Here is a 22,712-nt window from a genome sequence, read left to right as displayed (position 1 = left end):
TTTGTAGTGAGGTGGATGGACCTAGAGTCTGTCATACAGAGTAAAGTAAGTCAGAAAGAGAAAAACATATACCGTATACTGACACATATATATGGAATCTTAAAAAAAAAAAATGGTTCTGAAGAACCTTGTGACAGGACAGGAATAAAGACCAAATGTAGAGAGTGAACTTGAGGACATGGGGAGGGGGATGGGCAAGCTGGGAAGAAGTGAAAGAGTGGCATGTACACTACCAAATGTAAAATAGGTAGCTAGTGGGAAGCAGCTGCATAGCACAGGGAGATCAGCTCCGTGCTTTGTGACCACCTAGAGGGGTGGATAGGGAGACACAAACAGGAGGGCATATAAGGATATACGTATGCATACAGCTGATTCACTCTATCATACAGCAGAAACTAACACAAGATTGTACTTATACTCCAATAAAGATGTTAAAAAAAAAAAAAAAAAAAGCAGGGCTTTCCTGGTGGCGCAGTGGTTGAGAGTCCACCTGTCGATGCAGGGGACACGGGTTCGTTCCCTGGTCCGGGAGGATCCCACGGAGCGGCTGGGCCCGTGAACCATGGCCTCTGAGCCTGCGCTTCTGGAGCCTGTGCTCCACAATGGGAGAGGCCACAACTGTGAGAGGCCCACATACCGAAAAAAAAAAAAAAATGCAGTGTTTCATATGTGATAGTTTTAGTTGCTGTAAGTATTCAGAATATCTTAAAAGTAAAATGACACCATGAGAAGTATGTGAGAGATGAGTTTTACTGTGGGAAAATGTGTGTGTGGGTGGAGGGAGACAATTCCATGTTTGGTTTATACTTCTGGAAATTACTTTATCTGCCTGTACAGTTTCAACTAGAGCAAGCTTTCTCAACCTTGTTAGTACAGTCGTCCCCCCTTATTCGATGTTCTGCTTTTTGAGGTTTCAGTTATCCGGGTCATCTCTGGCCCAAAAATATTACATGGAAAATTCCAGAAATGAACAATTCATAAGTTTTAAGTTGCTCACTGTTTAAGTAGTGTGATGAAACCTCATGCTGACCACTCTGTCCCACCTTGGCAGTGAATCATCCCTTTGAGCAGGGTATCCCGCCCATTGGTCACTTAGCCATCTTGGTTATCACATAGACTGCCATGGTATCTCAGTGCTTGTGTTCCAAGTAACACTTATTTTACTTAATAATGGCCCGAAAGTGCAAGAGTAGTGATGCTGGCAATTCAGATAGTTTCTTACTGTGCCTAATTTATAAGTTAAACTTTATCATATGTATGTCCGTATAGGAAAAAACATAGTATATATAGGATTTGGTACTATTCATGGTTTCAGGCATCCACTGGGTGTCTTGGAACATATCCCCTGCAGATGAGGGGAACTACTGTACAGACATTTTGGGCTGGTTCATTCTTTGTTGTGGAAGCTGTCCAGTGCACTGCAGGATGGTCAGCTGCATCTCTGGCCCTCTACCCACTCAATGCCAGTAGCACTGCCCCCTTCACTTATAACAACACAAAACATCTCCAGGTGTTGTCAAATATTTCCTGGATCAAAATCAACCCTGGTTAAATACCACTTCTCTAGGGAAACAGATGGGTCTATTGGTCTTTCTGATTACCTAACAGTATTGCTGCTCTATTGATTTTCTTCTTAAATCTTTATATTTCATATATAGATTCTTCCTGGTCTCAGGACCTTCCCATTTAGGAAGCTGCTCTCACCAATGCTATGCTGGCAGATTTAGAAGTTTGGGATACTGTTATCCCTGGCTTAGCAGCTCCTGAGAATGGTCCAGGCAGATGCTGCAGTGGAGAGGGAGAATGTATAGCTGAGCTGGTTTATGGGAAGTTAGCAGTAATTTAGGGATTCTTTATTTCTTGGGGTGTCTTTTAATTATTTTCCAGACAACCCTATTGATAGTCCTTAAAAGGACATCTATATGAAAAAGAGGTTTAATAAGTTTCACCAAGGGTGGCAGTTGGAGCAGGCTTTCTTTTCTGCCCCTTGACTGAAACGCTGCTGCTCTAAACTATTCACTGTCAGCTCCTCTACTGGTTTAAAGAAACGACCCAGCAAGTTTAAAGAAATTGTGATGAATATTGAGCTTCTCTACTGGGAGGCATTAATGTAATAAGGCTTCTCAAATTTAGCATCTGGGATCCTGGATCAAAAGACTTAAAAGTAAAGAAACCAACCTCCTTTACTTCAGCTTACTGTCTCTGAGACGTGCTGAGTGTGGCTTTACACAATATGAAAGATACAGATTTATCCAAGGAGAAAACACAGCATGGTCATTTTGATTTTTCCTTTACAAAAGGATTAATCTCAGTGTTCTACAAGATGTGTCAGGTTTAATTTAATATTAAAAATTGTATTTCCTATACATTTATGTCAAGTGAAGTACAAATATTAAATTACAAGCATGTAGTTTTTAATTATCTGTTCAGTTTTAGAAGTGTCTTAGTTTGTATTACATATTGTGCATTATCTCTGATGACACAAAATCACTTGTATTGTCCACAAAGCCCTATCGTGTGCTAGAGGACTGAAGCAAGATTACATGACAGGAATAAGGAGTGATCCTTACTCCTCAAGGTTTGGCCTTTGTCTCTGAAAAATCCAAATAACCGATCACTTTAATCAACGGGGGAAAAAATTAATAAGATTAATTGTAGGTTGTCAAATAATAACCAAATAATTGATTTTTACATTTTTTTCTGTCAGATTGAGCATTGTATAGTTACAATTGGAGAGAATTGACTGACTTCCAAATCAAGTAAAAGTGATTTGAGAATTAATATTTTTTCATAATCTGTGTATGTTCCCTACTCTATTACAGTCAGAAACCAATAGGAGGTTTTGTTTATTAAGTACTACCGGGAATGGGGCAGTACAGATCTCCCTGCAGAGATGATCATGTGCTGAGGTCAGAGTCCTATATGCCATCAATCAGGTTTGTACCCTCTCAAGGCCAGAGTCCACACAGAGTTGTGTTTAGGGATTTTAGTACAAGGTAACAGGGAATGGAGCTGACTAATTAGTACTCTGGAGTCGACAATATTGAAGGAACACCAACAGGCAGAGAGACTCAACACATAACTAAGTTCTACTTACCAGCCTAACATTTAGTGGTGAAATTTCAGTATCCTAAGGGTGGGATGGAGTCATAAGAGAAAATAATTTCCTTAGAAGACTTGAATACTGGATAAGTTACCAAGACCAGATTCCTGTTAATGAAAGTGAGACAGAGAGCAAGAGGAATTTGATGAGACGTGCCACTCTATTGTCTGAAATCAATTCTATAGCTTTTTTTCTAAGATTAAGTCCATTCTAGAGGCTGAGGCAGGATAATGCCTGAAGAGGAAGGTTAAATGGTAGTAGCTAGGATAAAGGGAACATTACCTAAAAGCTATGTCAGTGGTCCCAACCGGAAACCAGGCCATTGGCAATGGAATGGAAAAGAAGAGGCCATATCTGAGAGAGGATTTGGAGGTCAGTACAATGGGACTTTAAGGCTGACTGAATGTGAGGTTTGAGGGGCAGGTAAGAATTCAAGATGAATCCAAGGATGAGATGGAAGGAATATGAGATAAGTATCATAGGGACACATATAAAGGAGCAGGTTTGAAGGGGAAGATACTATGCTTCATCTAAAACATTTTAAGTTTAAGTTTCCCATGGAGCAATGAAATTTAGTTGCCTGATAGGCAGACAGGGAATCTGTAATGGAGGTCAGATTAGATGGGATCAATTTATTATGCATCTATTATAAGGCATGAGGCCAAAGAAATGAATGAGATCACCCTAGGAAGAAGCATGGAGCAAGTTGAAGTCTTGAATAGAACTTTGGATAACACTCTCATTTAGGAATTGGAAGAGCAGCAAGAGGCGGCAAAAGGAGACTGAGAAAGGACAGTTACAAGAAAGTAGAAAAACTAGGAAAGAGTCATGGCTAAAAAGCCAAAGGAGGAAAATATTTCAAGAAGGAAGTATAGCAGTATCAAATGTTCCAGCAAGGTTGAGCAGGATTCACTCATTCCTTTACTCAACAATGTTAACTTAAATGCCTGCTAAGCTCTGTGCTAGGATTTAGGAATGAGATCACAGAAGGCTGGTGAGTTTCTTTAGTAGTCACTGAGGATATTTCACAGAGGTTTTATATGAGTTACAATCATGATAGTGTGATTACAGCAGTTAAAGATGGAACCAAAGTTAGGGAGAGAGAGCCAGGCTGTGTAGACTAATTTTCTGAGAAATCTAAAAGGAAATAGTAAAGAAAAAGGGGGTCAATAATGGCCTAATCTGTAAAAATGGTTATTAGTAGAAGTAGTGATTTTGCTTTTATAGCATATCCCATGTGAACAATTTTGACCCATTGACTTGAACCAAATGTTTTTATATTTATAAAGCTGGATACAGTAGTGGGCACAGGAGTTTATAAGGCATAGTTTTTTCTTTTGGGGAAGCTTATAATCTAGATTAAAATCAATATGTATGTTGGGGGATTGCAGGTGGAGGGCAAGATATAAAGACTGAATAAAAATTCAATGAACATAATGAGCATTAGTTACAACATCTAATAACTGGTACTGGTTGATGAGAAGAAGCTGCAGACTAGACGAACTGTGAATTCAGGGGAAAGGAAGACCACCATGAGTGAACAAAGGCTTTGCCACAGAGAAGGGAATACATGTAAGTTGCAGAAGACTAGGACTGAGACTTTCATGAAGGGAAGACCAGTGGGTAAACTTCACTCCAGAACTCTGTCTCTTCCCATGGAAAGTGGAGATACTACCACCTGCTTATCTTCTACCCTAGAAAAGGGCGTCAAAAGCTAAATATACTCTTTCACCCCTTCATCCAGCAGTCTTCTTTTGGTTCACAGATTGCAGGTACGTATGCTTCCCTACTCCTGTGGTGTTGGCCTTATAATCACAAAAGGTACCAAGATATCAAATACACAGGAAACCTGTTCCCAGAAAGCAGGAATCTTAAAAACCTTGGCACTGTGCTAAATAAAATAGGAATAAAACAGGCAAGGAAAGGGAAATACAGAGTGCCATGCATAAACTTTTGCAAGCAAGCTTAGTGCCCTGCAGAGACCAGGAGAGGAGCAGTTCTTATATTGATGGAGTCAGAGCCTGAATTCTAAGATCAGGATATAGATATCAGAATTGCACACTCATGAGCATGTCAAACCTTAGCCTCCTGGGCCTTCTTGTTCTGAAGGTTCACAGATGAAATGAACTTGATGCATTTTCTTTGATGTTTATTAAACCCATAATTTTGCAGAATTTGAAATGGAACTGTGACCAAACTGAGAGACCAACCAGAACTCCATCTCAAAGAGCTTTTATAAATAATGCTGGAAAGATATTGAATGGAAGAGAGGTAGTGCTTAATATACATAACAGATCAATTTTCTTAACATGGCAGAATGTAAATATTTAGCTGCTGTTCAAAGCAACAAGAAATGTGGTAATGTTGATTGTCCTACATTTGCTAAATCTTAGACAAGTGATGGATAAGAATCTGATTTTCAAAAACTATTTACAAAAATCTAAATCCTGCAACTTAAATCATTTCCGTTCCTGCTTGCACAGATGTCCCAATGTGTGTTTGTCTAGGTAATGTTTTTCTTAGCCACAAGTGAATAGATGTTTTGTGACTAGGTATATCACCATATGAAAATAATTGTAATTTAAGTTTTATAGTTCTTTTATGGAAACTTCATGAACATGGGTTCATTTCTTCCTTGTAACAATCATATGAAGTAGGTGTGGAGAGTATCTTAATTGAACAAATTGGAAAATCCGAAACCAGAAGAGTTAACAATCCGATGACCCTCCAGTGTTAAACTTTGAGTTAGTAACTGAGCTCGAATTCGAGCCTAGTCTTCCAACACATTCAATGCTGTTTTCAAAGTACTGTATTGCCTAATTTAATATGAAGACCAGGCTGCATCAGTCTGAAATCAAAGTATTGGCCAAGGCTGTAATTTCATTTGCGGCTAAGGATCCTTTTGAAAGCTTGCTGATTGTTGGCAGAATGTAGTTCTTTGAGTTGTAGCACTGTGGCCCTCAGCTCCTAGAAGCTGCCAACTCTTCACTTCATAAGAAGGAAATCTTTTCCTCTTCTGGGTTGGGTCCAGTGATTGGTGGTCTACAAATTAATCAACAATAGATAGATTAACAGGAGAAAAGACAATGTTTATTTATGCATGCACAGTGTACATGCAGAAGCACTCAGAGACTAGTAACTTACTGGAATAACCAGAAAGAAAAGGCTTATATACTAAACTTAACAAAAGAGGGGTAGATAGAGCTTCAATGGGAGAATATGGAAGGTTCTATTTTTTTTTTTTTTTTAATTCTAACAAGCAGCTGAATTCACACTTCTGGTGCTAACTGTCGTTTTTTGTTTTTGTTTTTGTTTTTGTTTTTCCCCAATCAAGTAACTCCCTGGGAGGGAAGTCAATGGTAACTATATTTTCAGAGGTTCTATTTAAATTTAGATAATGTTTCTGTATGTGGCTGCTGATTGTTCAGATATATTCAGCTCAAAGTAATTTTCATATCATTTTGGTAGGCTATTAATCACTTCAACTGCCACACGGTCCTCTCTACCACATTGCATTTTGTTTCTTAAGGACAACAGAACATCTGCTGCTGCTTGTTGTCTCTGTTTGATGGGCTTACCTGCTTAGGTTAGGTCCACTCAGGATAATCTCTCTTTAGTTAACACAAAGCCAACTGATTAGGGACCTTAATTACATCTGAAAAAAAAAACTCTTCCATATACTGGAACATAATCATGAGAATGATATCCCTCATATTTACCATGTTCAAGTGGAGGGGATTATACAGGACATCTATAACAGGGGATGGAAGTTGGGGGGGCCATCCTAGAAGTCTTCCTACCACAGCAAATTATAGGATGAGATGTTAAGTTCAGTACAAGAGACCATAAAAATGAGATGATCACAGAGATCCCTTACACTGTTGAGTTACTAAAATGGATGCTGCATTTTAGCTGATTAGACTATATGACATCTAAGATCATCCATACCAGAATGCAGAATGGAGTAACTCCTCCATTCAAGAAAACTTTTTAAACCAACTTGATTTCTTTCACTCTCTCTTAGCTGATACATAGTTTACAAGCATAAAGAGGTGCGTATGAACATTTTGAATTTAATTTCTCTTCATTAACATTTCAAGTTCTTATATTAGGCACTTGGGTTTGTAGACCTCAAATGCCCTCATTAACCCCAAAGGGTTGTTATAGCTTTCATTAGTTAACTATTGCTATGTAACAAATTATCCCCAAACTTAGTCACTTAAAACAAGACACAGTTTCTGTGGGTCAGGAGTCTAGGCAAATATTAACTGAACCCTCTGCTTCAAGATCTCTCACAAGGCTGCAGTCAAGATCCCACTGGGGCAGGATGTACTTCCAAGGTTACTCAGTGGCTATTGAAGGATTCGGATCTTTGAGGGCTGTTAGACTGAGGGGCTCTGTTCCTAACTTGCTGCTGGCTGGAGGCCATTCCCAGGTCTTTGTTAAATGGACCTCTGCAACACAGCAGTTTGCTTCATCAAAACCAGCAAGAGAAAGAGTAGCATGATGGAAGTCACAGTCTTTTGCAGCATAATCTCAGAAGTGGTATCCCATCATGTTTGTGTTATTTAATTTATTAGAAAAAAGTCACTAGATTGGGCCTACCCTCAACAGAGAGATGTAAATGTCAGGATGGCAGGGAATGTTAAGCTCTGTCTTAGAAGTATGCCTACTGTCTGAATGAGGGAGTGATGTAGCCGACTGAGGAGAAACTAATAAAAGTGGCTGTTTCTAAGAAATGAAAGAAAATAACCTCTTCCATTCCATTCACTTATTCAGAGCCAGAGCAAAGGAACTTGACTGGCCTGGGTTCATAATGGGAGTGGCCAGCTCTTGTCTAAGTAGAGAGGACAAATCAAAGCCAAAATTGAAAAGCTAAGTTCAGAATCAAAGGAGCAACTTTAAGTATCATGTCCAAGGTACGAGTTTGGGCGGTAGATAAAATAAGAATAAGAGGACAAGAGGACAGGAACACTGAACCAGTGTAGAAGCAAAATATTAGACCAGATAAGGCACACAGGTTGTGGATTTAGAACAAAGAAATAGTGTTTAGCACTGTTTTGCTCATGGGCAGGCTCCCTGATTTTAAAGACACAGGGCTGGGCCAGAGGCTTTCTCTGTTATTGAAAGTCATAAAGTAGTAGTGCTGTATTTTTGTTTTAAGTTCAAACAAATAGAAAGCTTCATGGTTTAGAGGAAATTTTGAAATTTGGGAGGAACTACTATTCCAAATGAAATTAAAAGTCTTGAAAATATTCTTTCTTGGCCAATGTTAGATAATGTATTTTCTCCCAAAATGCATAGATAGTGTTTTATGTTGATTGATAATTTAATTCTCTTCAAATAATATTTGCATCTGGTGAATAATTCTGCTCATCAAGCTTAGAACAAATACTGGTGGGGGTATCAGTGGTTTCTCCTTCTGCCTGTTATCTGTTTTTAATTTTTAATATTACCTTATTTTGGCCTTAATAACAAATTAATATTTCTAGTAACGTGTCAAAAACAAGGAGCAACTCATTTCTGAAAGAAGTCTAGTCATATTTAATTCCCTTTCTGTGTGCTTCCAATTATGTCTTCTATTAGATTACAGAAGTAACTAATTACTTTCATCCACCTTTTCTTCACGTGCCTGTAAATTAATTTAAAATTTTATAAATTAACCCTTATTTTGAGGGTTTATTTACTTATTTATACTTATTTTAATCCAATCCTAGATCATTTCATTATAACTCATTTTTTTTTTTTTTTTTTTTTTTGGTACGCGGGCCTCACACTGTTGTGGCCTCTCCCATTGCGGAGCACAGGCTCCGAACGCGCAGGCTCAGCGGCCATGGCTCACGGGCCCAGCCGCTCCGCGGCATGTGGGATCCTCCCGGACCGGGGCACGAACCCGTGTCCCCTGCATCGGCAGGCAGACTCTCAACCCCTGCGCCACCAGGGAAGCCCATTATAACTCTTCTTAAGCTCACTTTTTTATTTCTTTCTTTAAACATAATCTTGCTGTATATTAAACCATAGTACAGTTTAGTTTCTTCATTTATATTAGCCATTCACTGAACAGCAACTAATAAATCAACATGCAGCAATTTAAATCCCTATTAAAATTTGCCAATGCCAGATCCAAACTGACAGTTTTCCTTATCCAGAAAGTGCTGACATTTTCTTCCCATACCATCTACTAAAGATAAATAGATCAGATATTTCCAGATGAAAGTAAATGTGGTATTTCTACATTTTGGGGTTACCTTTCATTGTTTGAAAAATTCCAATAATTCTGAGGAATTATCTGTTCCAAGTCTTGAAAGGTTATGATTTACAAGGTATCAAAGCATGTTTCAAACTATTTTTTCTAACAACCCACCATGGTGTCTAATATCCATACTCTTGTAATTACTGTAGTCTGTTTACTGCTAGACATAGATAAATAGATATATCTCTATAGGCATAGAGATATAGATTGACATAGATATGGAATATAGACAAAGATAAATATTGCATCACTAAAAAATGTTGCTTCAAATAGCTTAACAGTTAAAGGCCCTGAGGTGATAATAAACTTACAGGTGTGTGTGTGTGTGTGTGTGTGTGTGTGCATGCATGTGCACAAGTACACATCTTGGGTTGGAAGAGTGAAAAATCTAGAAAAAGCTGTACTTCAATGGATGTAAATCAGGAGTGAGCAACAAGGTGTAAGGAAGCCTGAGTAACAGATGGGGAATAATGACATCTGCATTTTCTAATGTGTGAAAAATCCAGAATATATTAATTTAATTTTACCAAGAAGTAAAGGGGGCTTTTTTTTTTTTCAGAGTCCAAAGAACTTTATTTTGATCTGGTAATCTTTCGTTTACCTTTAAAATTATTTAAAAGAACTTTTAAGTGAAGATTCTCTGTAATGTTTCTGAATATTTTTTTAATTTTTAATGTAATTTAATTAATTTTTTTATGCAGAGGTTCTCTTATTAGTTATCCATTTTATACATATTAGTGTATATATGTCAATCCCAATCTCCCAATTCATCCCACCACCACCACACCCCACCACTTTCCCCCCTTGGTGTCCATACATTTGTTCCCTACATCTGTGTCTCTAAAATTAAAATGAAATAATTTTCCTTTATTGTGTCCAATGATATTTTAAATGGCACTCTGTACTTACAGGCAAATCATACACATGTTCATTGCTACATTTCTGGAGGTTTGATATTTGTAACTGCCAAAAATAAATAATTAAATAGGTTCTCCCTAGGAAGAAATTCTTCTAAATTTGGAAGCAACTCCAAAGAGAGCATTCACTGTAGAGAGGAAATATCTGTGAAGAAAATAGTCTACTAGTTAATTTTTAAATACCATCAGTTGTGTTAATTTGCAAGAAAAAAAATAATTGTTTATTCAATATGTAAAAAGTACCTGACTTCATCTACATTCACAATTGCCCAATTGCAGGTCAAGAATGATGTTAAAATATCAGAAATTGTACCGTCCTCTTGCCTTATTTCTCCCCTCCTTTATTCCCGTGACCTCTTGTGCTTTCCAAAGTGCAGGAAGTAACACTGATCATCTACCTGTGAAAAGGTCTTCTTTATTCATTGAAACAAGCCCTCTAGGCTTACAATCAACCCAAAATAGAGGGAAAGGGCAAGATTGTAGACAAAGTATTTGGGAACTGGTGAGTTCCTATAAATTCTACTTTATGAATGGTCACTTACGCCACCTATATGGAAAACCAACCCTAATGAATATATTAAATTCTTGGTTTACAGAAGTAGAAGATGATCTTTTGAATTTTAAAAAATTGATTAGTTGGGATTTTTTTCTTATCATTTTACAAACCATTTAGTCAGTTGAAGTCCTCCATGTACTATACTAGGTTATAAAAAAAGACCCTTCTAAGACATTCGAATGTACTAGGTAAATATTCCTTAGTATTTCCTTTGGCTCATTTGAGGGAGAGATATGGACATGGCAAGAGGGAAAGAAGTTGGGAAGGACAAAGGACTGAAATGTAACCACATCGTGCCTTGTTATTCTTCTAGGATCTCATGATTCCTTCAGCTTCTACATTGATGAAGCCTCTCCAGTGGGGCCTGAACAGCCAGAAACTGTCCAGAATTTTGTCTCTGTGTTTGGAACTGTGGCGAAAAAGCTGATGCGGAAATGGCTAGCCACTCAAACCATGAACTTTACTGGTCAGCTAGGAGCTGGGATCCGTTATTTTGATCTTCGAATTTCCACCAAGCCTAGAGACCCCGACAATGAACTCTACTTTGCTCATGGTTTGTTCAGTGCCAAAGTCAATGAAGGCCTTGAGGAGATCAATGCATTCCTCACAGATCACCATAAGGAGGTAGTATTCTTGGACTTCAACCACTTTTATGGGATGCAGAAGTATCACCATGAAAAACTCGTCCAAATGCTGAAAGACATCTATGGAAATAAAATGTGCCCAGCGATTTTTGCCCAGGAAGTGAGTCTAAAGTACCTGTGGGAGAAGGACTACCAAGTGCTGGTCTTCTACCACAGTCCAGTGGCTCTGGAAGTACCCTTTCTCTGGCCTGGGCAGATGATGCCAGCACCTTGGGCCAACACCACAGACCCGGAAAAACTGATCCAGTTTCTTCAGGCATCCATCACTGAGAGAAGGAAGAAGGGATCATTTTTTATATCTCAGGTGGTGCTGACCCCCAAAGCTAGCACCGTGGTCAAAGGGGTGGCCAGTGGTCTCAGAGAAACAATCACAGAAAGGTAAGTGTCCTTAAGTTATCAGGGGAAATTTTTAAATAATTAAATTCAAATAGTTAATTAGTGATGGAGTTAATTCACACCCATGTGAGTTAGTTTCCTAGGGCTGCCACAACAAAGTATCACAGGCTGCTGGGTAGCTTAAAAACAAAAGAAATTTACCATCTTCAGTTCCAGAGGCTAGAAGTCTGAAATCAAGGTGTCAGCAGGACTCGCTCCTTCTGAGAGCTTTGAGGGAGAATCTTTTCCATGCCTCTGCATTAACTTCTGGCAATGGTTGGCATCCATTGTGGTTCTTAGCTTACAGATGCATCACTCCAGTCTCTGCACCCACCTTTCCATGGCATTCTTCCCTGCTTCTCTGTCTTCTCTTCTTATAATGACACTAGTCATATTGGATTAGGGCCCACCCTAGTGATCTCATCTTAATTTAATTACATCTGCAAATGCCCTATTTCTAAATAAGGTCACACTTACAGGTACTGGGGATTAGGACTTGAATATGTCATTTTGTAGGACACAGGTCAACCCACAGCACCATGGTTTTTGTTTGTTTGTGTTTGTTTTTGTTTTGTTTTTACCACACCATGCAGCTTGCAGGATCTTAGTTCCCCAACCAGGGGTCGAACCTGGGCCCCCTGCAGTGGAAGCACAGATGGAGTCCTAACCACTGGACTGCCAGGGAATCCCTGCACCATGCATTTTGACCCCATGTCCAGTTATCTTTTCATAGCACTCCTTTTCACATTTGCATAGCATTTTATAGATTACAAAGCCCTTTCTCTACTTTTTTCAGAGTATTTTCACATACTTGATTCCATTTGATCTGCATAACAATCCTGGGAAGTAGATACTGTATAACAGATAAAAATTAAAGTTCAGAGAAGTGAAATGTTTTGCCTAAAGCCACTTGGACAATGAATAATGAAACAAAGACTCAAGCACCATTTTTCTCAAGCTGTATTCTATGCCTTTACACTACATTTTTAGCAAGAATCAATCGTTAGCAAGAATCAGTCTCCAGAGAGTAGGCATTCCATTGGTCAAGCCCAGACATACATGTAGGGTAGTGGTCACCTGTGAGGTGTAATTAGCAATCACCAAAGATCTTTGTAACTCATTCCCCTGATACAACATGTAGCATTGTACATATTATTTATTCTTTTGAGTTAAAGTATTAAACAAGGCAAACATTGAAGAATAAACACAATTCCTATCACACCTTTTATTTTTAACTTTAACTGATATTTTGAATTATGGTAAAGAGGCAGAGAATGAATGTTTTGCACAAGGTCTTGTAGGGAAAGACAAGAAAAGGAGAAGAAAAGATTCAGAGGTGAAAATGCTGTGTGTGGCCTTTAGAGATGAAAATGCTATATGGTGGAGAACGGCAGATGAAATTTGTAGTGGGGCAGGAACGCATTTGCAAGAAGGCTAAAAGCCTTCTTGCACAGTCTAGAGGATATAGTTAATGAATTGTACAACTTAAAGTGATGAGAGATTAAATTATAATGAATCTAAATGTTACCATATTAAATATAATAAATCATAGCATATAAAAGAGAAAAAAATGTTGCCATCACAGGTGAGGTGGAGGAGGGCTCTGGGGTTGTAGCCGGCACTGGTCGGAGCTTAGGAACTGGCACTGAGGATGGCTAAAAGCCAGGCTACAGGGAACATCATCCTATGAGCAATGGGGAGCTAGAAAATGATATTTAGTGGTGGAGTGACTTGACCAGATGTGCATTTTGGGTAGATAATTGGTGAAGCATGGAGGGTAGATGGAGTGGAGAAAGTAAGCAGTTAAGAGGTGCTTGGAACCATTTTAGCAAGGATATGCAAGCTAAACTGAAGAAGTGAGAAAATGTAGAAGGGGACAGTATGCGACAGCAAAAGTTGGATGACTATTTAGCTATGTGGTGTGAATGAAAGAAAAGAGGGGAGAATAAAGTTTCTTCTTGAGAAGTAGAGTGAGTGATGGATGCATTCAAAGAAGCAAGAAACAAAGATACAGGAACTTGGGGAGGACAGCAGGGAGACACAATCAGGATTATACTAAATTTAAAGTGCTAGAAAGGCATCCAAGCAGATCCAGTTGATCATTAGGAATATAGGTTAGCTCGTTTGGGGGATACTGCATTTTTTGGCAATGAAAGCCACAGGTCCTTGGAGAGGAAGTATTCCTCCACGCAAAAGTATAACTTCCTTCTGTTATTCAGGTATTTGCTGGGATCTCCCTGTTCTTTCAACTGAAGTAAGATCCCCAGCCCTTACTGGGGATCCTCACTGTACGCTCTATGCAAGTGTAAAGCCTTCCCTAAGATTTCTGCTGAGGTCTAGATTTCTTACATTCTTATGGAACGAGCCCTTGTTGCTTCTGGATTACGTAATTTTATGGGTTGATTGTTCCATGTGGCCTATCCATGTCCCACCCTCTATAACCTGAGACATGAAACTTGCTTCTTGCTCAATTTCTATATAGTGGTTTATATGGACTTTACTGAAGATCTGAGCATAAAAGGGAGGTTTTATAATCATAATAATGTAGATGCCTTAAAGTTGAATTTTAGACTCATCTGGAATTACAAATCTCCTGACCTGGAATATCTTCTGAGACATCTGTACCACTTTTCACCCTAGACTCTAGTCCTCTGACTGACTCCTCTCCTCCACCCCCTTCCTGTCATTTTCTCATCTGTTTTCTTCCCCCAACCCCATGTTGCGGTGGAGACTATTCACCTCTCTCCCTGGCCCTAAGCCTACATTCAGTTAGTCCCATCAACGTATTCATCAGAACAAGAAGACTTTTTCTTTAATAGAACCACTTTCTATAAAAATTAATTGTTCTCATAAATAACAACTTACCTTACATACTTAAAAATGAGGGAGTTATATACACATAAGAATGTGTTGTTTTCAAACCTACCCCATAGATCCTCCAGATTTTGAGGAATCCCCAGTAGAGGTGGGAAGGGGACAGGAGGGGCCTGGGGAATGGCTGACTCTAATTCTGTTCATTCTTGCTACACCTTTAATTTAAAAAGCTTTACTTCGAACATTTACATATTGGGCATGAAAGGAGTCTTCCCTTCCAGCTTTACCTTCTGTTGTATAGTTCTATGCTTAGGAAAACACTTTTCTGTACAATTTGCCTACTTTGCATTTGGCCAAGAACCATATCCTGACTCCATACCTGTGTAGGGAATAGCCTTTGGGAAGTCAAGAAGGAAAATCTACTCAAGGAATAAATGACTTTCATTTTTCTCTCATGCAATTTCATGCAATAGGACTTTGCAAGTTATACGTTGAACTGCTTTTTGGTTACTTATGCTTTAGTACAGCATTACCAAAGTAGGATTTGTAGAAACGATCAGATAAGTTAGGAGAGTGTTGAAAATGATAATATATATCTACACAACTCTCCCAAAAGATTCACAATGCACATTAGCATATAAAAGGCACTAACAAGTATTTAAGTGAAGAATCCTATTTAATTATAACTAATACAATGTTTTCCAAGCACTTGATTTTTTTTTTAAGATAACACTTATTAACAGCCCATGGCATTAATTTTGACAAAATGTCCTCAGCCAGCTGCTCTAATTCAGAATGTTTCACTTGCCTCTGGCTTATATATCTGGAAAAGTAGAGTTTTACCAGTGAAAAGAGAGAGTGGGAAAAGAATTTAAAAAGTAGAAATGAAGACCCTATAGGTAGAGTCAACTATTTTCTCTCCAGGATTATGCAAATGACTTGCAAATATATCTGAACCTGGCCATGATACTTGTGCTATAAACATTCTCAATGGAGTTTGTCTCAGTACTAGAAAGCCCCTTTTTAAACCAATTACAAAACTGTATTCTGTGTATGGTGTTAATGCGAAATCCAGAGGTTTGCTTTGGTTTGGTTTGGACATATTTCAGCTTTCTGGGTGAGGCCTATAGGGAAAGGTCATTGTCAATCCTTGGATAATGCCTTGCAAAGGTAACTTATTACTCCTGATACAGGTAGTGAAAAAACACTTGACTCCCCCAAAATATATTTTTCTCTTCTCACCAAGTGATAAAGCCCACAAAAAAGACTTTTACTGTCACTTTCCTTTTGCTGTTGTGCCAAAGCTGCTCACTGAGAAAGTCCTTTGCCACCAAAGGAGAAGTCACTAGGCAATGTTAAGACTTCTCTGGACCTTTAGTATATTTTCATTTGCAAAATTTGGAGTTTGAATTCAATTATCTCCAAGATCCTTTCCAGTTCTAAAATCCTACAATCCTGGATTTGACTAGTTTCACTATAATTTTTCATTATGTCTATATTTGGGTTAACAAAACTCTAAGCACACGAATTTAGAAAACAGTGTTTGAAGATGTGGGTGGCTTTCAGGGAACTAAATCCAGCCTGGATTTCGGTACCGTAACTTTCAATCTGGCCACCGGTTCTAAATACTGCAGATGCGTTCTCTACATTTTAGCAATGCCAAAAGACACAGATTTTAGTTTCTTAAAGACCTATTTTTAATTTATTTTTCAAACACCAGCTTTTGCACCTCACCCCCACGGAATTCACACGTTCTTAAAAAGAAGGTGTGTAACTTGAGTCAAGTCCTTCCCTAATTTGTGGAAGTTTATTAAATTATAGTGTTTTTTAGTTAAAAAAAATTCAGCTAGACCACCTGTCAGAATATTTAAGGAGCAGAGTGCATCTCTGTAAGTAAATTGATGCCGAATTAATTTAGAAAATGTTTATACAAGTCAACAATTTATATCACGATGATGATGATAATGGTAATAGTAATGATGATTTATTAAATGCTCTCTTTTTAATACTATGCTAACTGTCCTGCCCATTTAGTCTCATGATCACAGTCATTGCCTTGAGGGTAAGGAAGAAGGATGTGGTTGGTTTTTAATAAGCACCAATTTTATCCAACTGGGGAAAGGGAGGCAACTACATTTGTTGAGCCCACTTTCTGTGCCAGGCACTGTGCTAAGTGCTTTACATGAATTGTATCCATTTAATCCTCCTTGCAGCCTTGCAAAGTAGGCATTACAGCCATTAGAGATGGAAAATGGAGCCTGAGAAATGTCTAGTACCTTACTCAAAAGTCCCAGATTAGTTTAGCAAAGGCAGGATTGTTATTTGGGTCTGACTCCGAGTCCCATGCTTATTCCTGCAAATTAGGTGAAATTCACCTTTCTTAGCAGTGGGTGCATGTAATGCATTATTTGTCATCTTGGAGGGCAAAGTCAGGTCTAGGCATTGGGAAGATAAAGTATACTGGAGGTGGGGTGGGAAAGGCTATGAAAGAGCAGATCTGAAAGAGCAGATCTGAAGTGTATGGCTTTGCCTCAAGATAGAATGCTGGCAGGGGTCCCCCAGGGAAGCACTGCTGTTGGATAATAAAAAGGAAGGGAACTTAGAGGTGACCTGACTCAGTCCTCCTTGCCTTGTTCCTGTTTCCCATGTCACTGTTTTCCATTTAGTAAGGAAACTGAGGCCAGAGGACTGCTAAAATGTCGCCCAAGGTCACAGAGCTAACTGGCAGCAAAGGTGGAATCATAATCAGGTCTCCCGGCTTGCAGGCAGATTCTGCCCTCCATACGTCAGGGAGAGATGAGGACCGAAAATGGACAGGAAGATCAGTGGAGCCAGGGAACATCAGGCTGCAGGGAACAACGTGGAAGGGCGAACCAGCTGTCAGACTGCACTGTGCACAACATAACATGGTGCCCTGTAACCTTGACTAGAGTGGTCAGAAGTTGGGCCTGGGGATGGACCACAGATTTTGTTCAGGGCAGACTTCCCTGGGTCCTATCTCTTTGTGCTTCACAAGCACAATAGACTATTTTTTCCTTTCAGTGGGGACACATCCTAGCTCACAGCAACTCCCCAAACAACACTTGTGCTGCCGATTTACCCTGTCAGTGCACTGACCCAGCTGGTGGGGGGCTGGGCTCTGGGAAGTTGTTCCCCTGCAGCACCAGTCATCCTAGCAGCTTTGAGGAGCCAAGAAACACCACACTGAGGGAGTGAGACTCAGAATGGTTCAAAGACAGCTACAGGTGACATCAATCTTCATGATGGACAGCTTTCTGGCTCCGCCCCCTAGACTACGCCCCCAAATAGGTCAGCGCATTAGCTGGTCTGCTATCATTCTATTCAGTAAAAGGGAAAGCTGCTTCTTTGGGCTACATATGCCTAAGGAGAAAGAATATCAAGGACATAATGGAAAACCAGCATTAGAATAATCATTGTTTACAAGATGCTTTCATTGTAAGATTCTTTTTTTCAACATATATCTATTAGAGGCTTCATTTGTTCAACAGATGTTATTCCCAATTTGCAATTTAGAAAATCAAAGGACAATAAGGCTAAATAATTTGTTCAGGTGGTGGTGTGAGCCAGTGCTGCTATCAAATCGGAATCTAGATCTTTCACGAAAACTCTAATTGGAAAACATACATACATGTTCATAGTAGCACTATTTACAATAGCCAAGACATGGAAACACCCAAGTGCTCATCAACAGACGAATGGTTCAAGAAGATATGATACACACACACACACACACACACACACACACACACACACACACACACACACTGGAATATTACTCAACCATAAAAAAGAATGAAATATTGATACTGCCATTTGCAGTAACATGGATGGACCTAGAGATTAACATACTAACTGAAGAAAGTCCAACAGAGAAAGACAAATATTGTATGACATTACTTATATGTGGAATCTAAAAAGTAATACAAATGAATCTATATACAAAACAGACTCACGGAAAACAAACTTATGGTTACCAAAGGAGAAATGGAGGGAAGGAGGGATAAATTGGGAGTATGGGATTAATACATACAAACTACTATATATAAAACAGATAAGCAACAAGGATTTACTGTATAGCACAGGGAACTATATTCAATATCTTATAATAACCTATAATGGAAAATAACCTGAAAAAAATGTATATATATAACTGAATCCCTTTCCTGTACACCTGAAGCTAACACAATATTGTAAGTCAACTATACTTCAATTAAAAAAAAGAGTCTAGGTCTTTTGAGCCGCTAGAACAAGGAGTGTCGCTTGTAAATCAGAAGGAAACTCCAGAAAGCATTCTTTTCCCTAGCCCAGGGCTTGGTGAACTGGGCAGTGCTTATGTCACCCTCAGAGGTTATGATTCATGAATCGATGCTCAAAGAGTTTCACTTCTAACGTACCCCAGGTGAGGCTCACTTTGAGCAGCACTGCTCTTGTCTGCCAACAAGCTGTGCCTGAATCGCCCCCACCAACAGATGAAGTTGGTTTTAAAAAATCTGGAAAGAGAGTCAACCCCAAGATTTATCAGTCCCCTCCCCACCCCAGGTTCAGATAGTTCTTCCTTAAATCTAAACCATGACTCCTCTACCCACAGGACCTGCCAGATTTAAGTTCAAATTTGCTTGTCCTATCACTAAGGTAGAGCTGCCCATTATCGATTTCCAAATAATGGTCCTCTGCTATTCTCTCCCATGTATCTTCTCTCCCATGTCACATAGCTCGATCCTTGGATTACTGTGCTTCAGAAACACAGGGAAATGCTCCTGGGAGGGATTCTTTGTTCCCCTGGGCTCTAAAGCACACCCCATGGAAGAAGCCTTAGTAACTTCCAGACTCAGTGTCTTCCACCAAAACCAATAAACATTTCAGCACCAATTAACATCACAGCTCTTTGCAACCCAATGGCCTCCCAGCCCTGACTTTAAGCAGTAAAAAAAAAAAAAAGATTCTGTAATAGCTTGCAACCCTGAGGCTGTGTGACAGAAGAGTGATTTTAGCCTGGGTCATGCTGCGGTATGGAAGGAGGGAGGGTTGTCTTGTAACTCTCTCTTAACAACTTTTGACCTAAGAATGTTTGAAGCAGGCATGCGCATAAAAGCTCTTGCTCTCCTTCATTCTGCTAATGTTGTAAGATTAAAGTACAGGCAAATGTGGATAGGAACCTTTCATTATCTGTAGCAAGAGAGTCAAAGACTGGAGAGAATTGCCAAGCTATTGAGAGGTCAGATACCCATTCAGTGCCTGGTGATGTGTGTGTGTGTGTGTGTGTGTGTGTGTGTGTGTGTGTGTGTGTGAGAGAGAGAGAGAGAGAGAGAGAGAGAGAGAGAGGATACATATACTTTTCTAAAAATCATGGAAGTATGGTTTAGGATAGAGGTTTACTCACTTTAGTAAATCTCTCTGGATCTCAATTTTCTTATATGGAATTGCTGGAGCTTAATATCTGAAGAGGAACTGACCTAGTATGTAGCTGGCGATGGGGGTAGAGGGAATAAAGATGAAGTGTCTAGGCAGCAGGGTTATTTAGTCAACCAGGTCATTGCACAATAGTGTGGGGACTTCAGCCAGCAACTTAGGGAATGGGGGGTTTGTTTGGGTTGAAAAGAACTGTGCCATGAACTGTCAAGTAGATGAACAAGTAAGAGTTTTCTGATTCAAGAAGTAAAATGGACTAGATGTGGACAGCCCAGACCACGTTCTGAGGCTGTGAGAGGAGGCCTTTGGGAGGACACACACAATGGGAACCATGAGATATCCCAGTGAGAGAGGGTAGAAAGGACTTCTTATAGAATCAAGGTTTAGGTTGGTGACTTGGGGGAAGGTTTAAAGGAAGCAGAGGTCCTCTTTAGATTGGATGCTGTCAGCGCAAGTCTATAATTGGGTATCTCAATATGTCTTATCTATAGGACTAGAGCGATGATAAACTAATTGGCAAAGAAATCAAAGTTGTTCATTTTAGTCTAGAGAGGTCAGTGTTTTGTATTTTGTAGGTGATACGGTTTCTGTGCTCAGACAAAATTACAAAGTATCCTTTTTTATCTCACTTTCTCATGATCTCAAGTAATCTTGTCTGAGGTGGTATTCTGGGAGATTATGCCCAACAGGAGGAGAACTTGGCCTAGTTGTGAGAGTCCGGCCAGCTTCCAGATGTCAGGACTTGCTTTCAAGTTTCTTTTCATTCACCCCTTTTCAGTGCACTTATTTCCATTTGGTTTGAAAATTTCTGATGTGAATTAGGCTTTACATGTTCTTTTTCTTTGTTGTTCTTTTTCTCATTAAAACAATTGAGGCTGTATCTATGCAGAAGCTCAGATCATGTTGACAATGAGGCAAATCAAAGAGTTGGTGAAAACCTAGCCCAGGGCTTATCTACTAAAATGCAAACTCTTCAGATTGAGTCACATAGACAATCAACTTTCTCTGTGGTCTTAAGTTTCTGCCCATCTCATTGGGCAAGGTTGGAATTGACTGACAAGTATCAAGAATCCTGGGTGGTGGAGACCAAAGGAGTTGAGACGGGGCGGGGGGGGGGGGGGGGGGGGATGTGTAAACAAAGCATTGTGTAAAGGGAATTGCTGATTCTTTAATATTGGTAAACATTCCAACTTCCTTCCCCAAGGTTTTACAACTCATTCCAGGCAGAAAGGAGCAGGAAGTGAGATGGCCAGATATCATATTTTCAACCAATTCTTTTTCTTGCCCTTTTTGGCAGCAGGAGACGTATTTTTCTTGGCCTTGTTTGAATGAGTGTCCCTGAAAACTTGTTTGTGCTGGGTGTACTTGCAAGACACAGCTTTGGGTGACTGATCTATTAATTATCAAGGGTGATTCCAATAAGTATAAGTGTTTATTTAAGTGAAGTGATATAAGCCAACATTTCTCTGTCAAAAGTGTGCCCCACCTGGGCTTCCTTGGTGGCGCAGTGGTTGAGAGTCCGCCTGCTGATGCAGGGGACACGGGTTCATGCCCTGGTCTGGGAAGATCCCACATGCCGCGGAGTGGCTGGGCTCGTGAGCCATGGCCACTGAGCATGCGCTTCCGGAGCCTGTGCTCCGCAACGGGAGAGGCCACAACAGTGAGAGGCCCACGTACCAAAAAAAAAAAAAAAAAAGTGTGCCCCACCTAACAAAATTGTTGCATAAATCTCAAATAACTTCCTAACACCACTCTATGCAATGATATTTCAACTTCTAATGTATCACGTTCAGTTGATAACATGTTTTCTTTCATAATCTTTTCAATGTAAGAACAACAATAAAAAAATGCTGGGTATATGAAAATTTCTTAGAATATCTGGCCTTGGAGGACTTCAGAAGAAAATTCTGCATGTATCAACTGAAGACACTAATATTTGGCTTTATTATATGAAGTACAAATCTTCTAGCTCTTGCTCTGTATGTCTGGGATTGTAGCCTATTGCTAATTAACTTATTTCAAAGTACTAAAAGTAATTCAACAAGAATAGCTAGAGACTTGTTTGTCATAATTGACTTTTTTTTTCAGAAATCACAAGTATAGTTTGAATTTTGCCTTTAAAATATTCCTTCCTCCTACCCCCTGATCACTTATTTCCCTGTGGCCTCAGCTATTAAAAGAGAAGAAGCTTACAAGTTGTTTCTAGAGCTGTGACATCCTGTCTTGAAGGAGCGGTATGTGGCAGTGAGATTGTAACGTGTGATTTCATTAGTGAATGCTAAAAGCACAGGCTGCCCTTTGGAAATATATGTGAGATTTGGCCAATGTAAAACTGAGCGAATTCACCATGTAGCTGCTGCTTATCTAGAATACTAAACAGAAAAGCCTATATGATTTAGCTCAGGTTCAAAAATGACCCAGTCATGAAAATAAATAACACCATAATGTTATAAAAAGTTATTCATGAAAATACGTCTTTCAGATTTTATTAGATTCATTTTGAAAGGGTTAATTTATATTGCCTGTTTCTCCAAAAAAAATACTTGTAATAAGTAGCTTGTCATGAATAGATTGTAGGGAAACTTGGTTGAGTGCAAGGTTCAGTCTAAGTTCAATCTGT

At 39.3% G+C, this 22,712-nt stretch overlaps 1 protein-coding gene across 2 annotated transcripts in view; it reads left to right on the top strand.

Annotated features, from left to right (window-relative positions):
- Window positions 1-22,712, top strand: part of PLCXD3 (phosphatidylinositol specific phospholipase C X domain containing 3) — a 190,558-nt gene that overhangs the window by 120,759 nt on the left and 47,087 nt on the right. For both annotated transcript variants that reach the window (XM_067730600.1, XM_067730601.1), the window contains exon 2: window positions 11,143-11,851. In XM_067730600.1, coding sequence (XP_067586701.1) covers window positions 11,143-11,851 — 709 coding nt within the window. The remainder of the gene's footprint in view (window positions 1-11,142; window positions 11,852-22,712) is intronic.

The sequence above is a fragment of the Pseudorca crassidens genome, chromosome 3 (genome assembly GCF_039906515.1).
Source record: "Pseudorca crassidens isolate mPseCra1 chromosome 3, mPseCra1.hap1, whole genome shotgun sequence".
NCBI lineage: Eukaryota > Metazoa > Chordata > Mammalia > Artiodactyla > Delphinidae > Pseudorca > Pseudorca crassidens.
This window is presented reverse-complemented; position numbering and strand designations above follow the sequence as displayed.